Source organism: Chenopodium quinoa, unplaced genomic scaffold (genome assembly GCF_001683475.1).
Source record: "Chenopodium quinoa cultivar QQ74 unplaced genomic scaffold, ASM168347v1, whole genome shotgun sequence".
NCBI lineage: Eukaryota > Viridiplantae > Streptophyta > Magnoliopsida > Caryophyllales > Amaranthaceae > Chenopodium > Chenopodium quinoa.
Window position 1 is genome coordinate 10,139,579 of NW_018745448.1, and position 5,109 is coordinate 10,144,687.

At 37.1% G+C, this 5,109-nt stretch overlaps 1 protein-coding gene across 2 annotated transcripts; it reads right to left on the reverse strand.

The window, feature by feature from the left end:
• Nucleotides 1-285: 285 nt before the first annotated feature.
• Nucleotides 286-4,309, reverse strand: LOC110713710 (F-box protein CPR30-like). 2 transcript variants are annotated; one of them, XR_002510044.1, is made up of 4 exons: nt 3,915-4,309; nt 2,566-3,736; nt 2,044-2,211; nt 286-1,061 (listed from the first exon to the last, which is right to left on the reverse strand). XR_002510044.1 is itself a non-coding variant. In XM_021892162.1 (3 exons), exons 2-3 carry the CDS (start codon nt 3,693-3,695, stop codon nt 2,139-2,141), a joined length of 1,203 nt encoding a protein of 400 aa, XP_021747854.1. In that variant the 5' UTR covers nt 3,696-3,736; nt 3,915-4,309; the 3' UTR covers nt 1,903-2,138. The 2 variants fall into 2 exon arrangements, 1 of the variants encoding a protein (XP_021747854.1); XM_021892162.1 differs by lacking the exon at nt 286-1,061 and having other exon boundaries at nt 1,903-2,211.
• Nucleotides 4,310-5,109: the final 800 nt, after the last annotated feature.

Consider the following 5,109-nt stretch of genomic DNA (forward strand, 5'->3'; position numbering starts at 1 on the left):
TGCATCAAAACACGTAGGGGTGAGCACGGATCGGATATCCAATTTGAAATTGGATTTCTGATCGGATATCCGTATCCGAAAATCAGGATATTTGATATCCGATCCGAAAGCTCTGGATATCCGAAATTTTGATATCCGAAATTTTCGAATCGGATACGTTGGATATCTAGTATCCGATCCTTTTATTAATATTGATTATGTCATTTTTTTTTCCAAGAATATTAACCACAAATTACAAAATATTAAACCACAAAAATCAAATATGAACTCACAAAATTCAAAATCTAAAGACAACTAGAAAATGAGGAGAAATAACTTAGAATCAACTAATTAAAATAAACAATACAACGGAAAAAATAATCAGCCTATTTTTATACTTAAAATACACTAATTGAAATCAACAGACAAAAATAAAGAACAAAAAAATGAAATCGTGAGAGGAGCGAAAAGTGGAAGAAGCTGTGAGGAGGAGAGGGTAGCCGCCGCTACGACCATTAAAATGGAGAAGCCACCGTCGATTTGGGACTGAGATCCGAGAGGAGACGCCGTCGATTTAGGAGCGCAATGAGGAGTACGGTTGCTGGTTTAGTGGTTGGAAGGGGTCGTTCATAGCGGTTAAGGTGGTTGTTGTTGCTGGTGGGAAAGGGCGGCGCAGTAGGGGTAGGAGTTGACCACCGTCGGGAGGAGGGGGAAGGCTGTTGAACACTTGAACCTTGAACGAGAATAGAGGAGAGGAGAAATGGAGAATGAAAGATCAGAGAAGGAGAGGAGAGAGAAAAGGGCGGTGAGGTGGGTTAAAGGAATAGTTTAGGGTTTCTTGTTTTGGGCCTTTGGGGGGTATTTGGGCTTGTGCCTTCTGGGGGTATTTGGGTTTTGCTGGATGTAGCGATTTTTGGGTAGCATTTCGGATATCGGATCGGATACCCGATATCCGAAATCCAAAATTTAAATTTTGGATTTCCGATATCCGAAATCAAACTCGGATCGGGTATCCATAATTTTCGGATCTAATGCGGATCGGATTATCGGATTTTCGGATCTTCAGATAGTTTTGCTCAGCCCTAAAACACGACATACAAAATCAAATGTGAAAACGCAAGTGAGGGAGAGAGGGTTTGTTTCAAAACCATACTAATGAAAAAACCAAGAAAGCTCAAACAGCATTCAAATTAAAACAGGATAATCTTATTCGCACCCGTCTAAGTTCTAAGTCATCTAACTGGACATTCTACATTTTACACGCTTCAAGTTCAAACTGTAAAAAACACAAGAAGATAAAAGAACTCATCTTCATCCATTGTAATCAAATGAAAAACATGCTTGACAAAAACACTAGTAAACGATAAAGAAACATATTGCTCACAAAGTCTCCTAGGAGTTCTATTACCTCTGCCAAAGCGTCGAAGGCACAGTAGAAACGGTATACCAATCAAACTACAGAGTAGGAATGGTATACCAATCAATCCGAAAATAAGAACAATTCAGTATTAGAAACCTAGTGAATAGCCAATTACCATCTCCTAATCAGCAAGTTAAAAGACAGAATCCTAAAGCACCCTAATATATGAGTCTGTTAGCAAGTTGTAAATCTGACTAGCAAATCCGCTGAAGGATCCTCACAAAATTCCAAGTACAATCAAATTTAATTAGTTTCAATCAGAAAGTTTCAATTCAAATCAGTAAAAATCATTCTTGATCAGTAAAAATATTTATAACTCAGGTAATGAGCGAATAGGGCGTAATTTAAGTTGATCCACCTCAGAAAAACGAATGCCAAGGAAAAAATGAAGCTGAATAGACTGCTAGTCGCGACACCAGGGACAACCAGAAAGCCTTGGCATGACAAAATTAAAATATGAAGCAACCAACACCAGGGTTCTAAAAATCAAGTGGGAAGAGAGGGATCAGCAACAATGGATCTTGGTATAAATCAAGGCACACAATTACAGTACAATTACATTCTTAGATACTTAGATCCTAGCAAGTAGTGCTAGCTTAAGCACTACATATACGCAAAGCAGGGTTAAGTCTTAAGTGATGCACCTCTAATTGTCGTACTGATAATGTTGCCAATTTTTGATACTTCATGGAAAGAATACTTTCAAATTCCACTGTATGGAGTTGTAATGCTGCCACGATCAAGATTCATCATTGGATGAGCGGAGCAGCTCAAGACTGGCTTGTAGCCTAGTAGCATGGATTCTTAAAAGCCTGCATATAAGAAACAGAAGATAGTTAGATTACAATTGCTAAAATTCATACTCTGTAATTGTTATTCAAGAAAACAAAAAGTTGTTTTTCAGCTTTGTATTTCAGGTTATTAAAAATGAAACAGTAAAGTATCTAATGTGCAGGGTAGGATAATTATAGATGACGAATCAAAATACTGTATTGATTACTGCTAGTATCACTTTTTGAAAAAGATTAACCAGAATAATATCACCATATAGTTATTTCAAAGCCATTTTTATCTTTAGGAACAATGAAGTGCAAAAATTTCCATGGACAAACAAACATATAGTTCATATGACAATGCAAATGATCAAGCAATAACATAAGTGATACCTCTCAGTTTTCTTCATTAATAACTTTCGCATTCTGATGCTTCTGCTTCGTGGTAGCTCTGTGCCGGTAGGAGCATCTTCAACATCCCTGAACACAAGAAGGTTCTCCAAACATACATGTGCACTCCAAAATCTATTAAATCCAGGGGGCTGAATATTCGTAATCTCCAATGTTTCTAAGTCCAAAGAAGCAACATTAACCAAGGTAGATATCACAAGCAATTCCTTCTTACTCTCTGAAAAAGAAATAGGCCTCAAATCTTCGTAATGATATCGTTTCCCAACCCTACACAACTTAGTCCAAGATGAAGCCACACCATACTCTTTCATGACCCATACTTCACAGTAACAATAGTAATTGAGAATCAGACACAAACACACATCAATCACTCCTATGTGGGCGCGCATATAGATCTCAGTATGATAGTTAGGCAATGGCACAGAACAAAAAGTCTCATCACAAAGATTGAAGGTAACTATGGGGAGGGGCTCTCTATGATTACCTTCAATAGACCAATGCAAAATTCCATTGAGCTCAACAGAATAACCAAAATGCCCATAAAAGTAGTATGGAACATCATGAGCCCCTCGCTTCCACGAATCCTCTCTCAAGCTATAAATCATAACTTGACTCTTGAAAGAGCCTACTTCACCATCCAATTCGCGCAAGAAAATCTTAACACACTTGTAATCCTCGGAAACGTGATCATAACCAAACCCAAGATACTTATTTCCCTTGGGATAATAGAAGGTGGACATCAATGGCAAAAAGGGAAGGGTCTTGTAGGATTGTGTTGTAGGATTGTACAAGTAAGTGGTGTAGGGATAACAATTTATAGATATACAAAGCAAACCACGACTCGATCCTTCAACATAAACACCCCCATCTTCTAAATTCTTGAAAGGGTAATCCAGATTAGTGGGTTTGTCAAATTTGTCGAAATCGCTCATATAAACAACAGGGTTTGTGAAAATCATATGCAAATTGGATTGCTCAACATGCCGCTTGATAAAGTCAGTGCCCTCAATTATATCATACCATAATTTGCAAACACACTTAAAGCGTAACAGAGATTTGGCCGGCAATCTAAGCAGAATATCAGTAATAACATCAACAGGAAGGGTTGTCATCGTAACCTAACTTGCAAATTGAATTGGGTTTTTTTTATTGACTGCAAAATTGAAAGAGATAATGAAACCAATCAAATACAAATTAGAGAAAATTGAAAATTTCCCATGAATCACATTACTGATTAACACCCAATGTAAAAAAAAATTAAAAAAAAAAAAAATAAATAACGATGAACAAATTAACCAGATTAGGTTTGAAATTAAAAGTGAAGAGATTACCAAATTGCAATTAATTAAGAACAATGAATTCGAGGATTTGATCGTAAACTACTACTCATTCAGCAATTGAAAACAAAGAGCATAGAAGAAAAACCCCTTCTTTGAAATGAGGGGTTTTATTCTTTTAACCTCACTCACGCTAGCCAGTTAGCCAGTACTCAATAGTCACCTGGTTCGTTTTTGTCTTAAATGGTGCTAAATCACGTCCGATATTTACCGGGTAACATCCGTATTTTAATATGAACATACTTATCTCCCCCTCATTCAAATAACCCTTTCAACCATTATTTTCACTATTGCTTTTCTATTTCTTCACCCCGTACATCTTGAATTTCACCCACCAACAAGGAAGACACCAAATTCAACCACATACAAAATCAACCACCACAATTCAACTGCCACCATCATCCATCGCGCCTAGGCTATAAAAAAGGGGAGGATGTCGGTAAATCGCAAATGCAAGGGAATTAACACCGGCGAGCATTTTTGTATTATTATTATTTTCGTTCATTCGAAAGGAATGCCTGAAATTTAGAATCTCATGATACAATTCTGAGGCCTTGTTTGATTGACAACATAAATTGAGGGAAATAGAAATTCATGGCACTTAGAAAATGGGGAAGTTGTTTGGTTGACACATAATAGCAAAAAAGGGGAAGTAGAAATTCACGAGAATTTCAACTTCCCACAAAACAAGGGAAATAAATTACCTAGATCCCTCCTTCCCCCCCCCCCCCCGCACGTCAATCCAAATTAACGATATTTCTAAATTCCAACATTACCAACTAAAAAAATTTAGGAAATTCCTAGAAATTTTATAAGAGAAATAACGTCCCATGAAATGTAATTTCTAGGAATTTAGTTCCCATGTCAACCAAAAAGGCCTAAAATTTCAAGCGTTTTAGAGGGGAGACGCATGAAATTTTAGAATGTCCCGAGGTGGAATCTCTAATCTTCCAAGCGTTTTCCTTTGAAACGCCTAAAACTTTAGGATGTTCCAGGAGTGATTCTAAAATTCCAGGCATTCCTCAGGCGATTATGAAATAAAAAAAAAACCAAAATTTAGAGTACTCACCAACTCTGTATGCTCCGACAACTTCTCTAATGGCGTCGTCGCTTCGTCAAACTCGTCTATTCATTGCTTGTGCTAATCGTTGAAGAGTAAAGCAATTTCCTTAAAAAAATTATTTCGTGG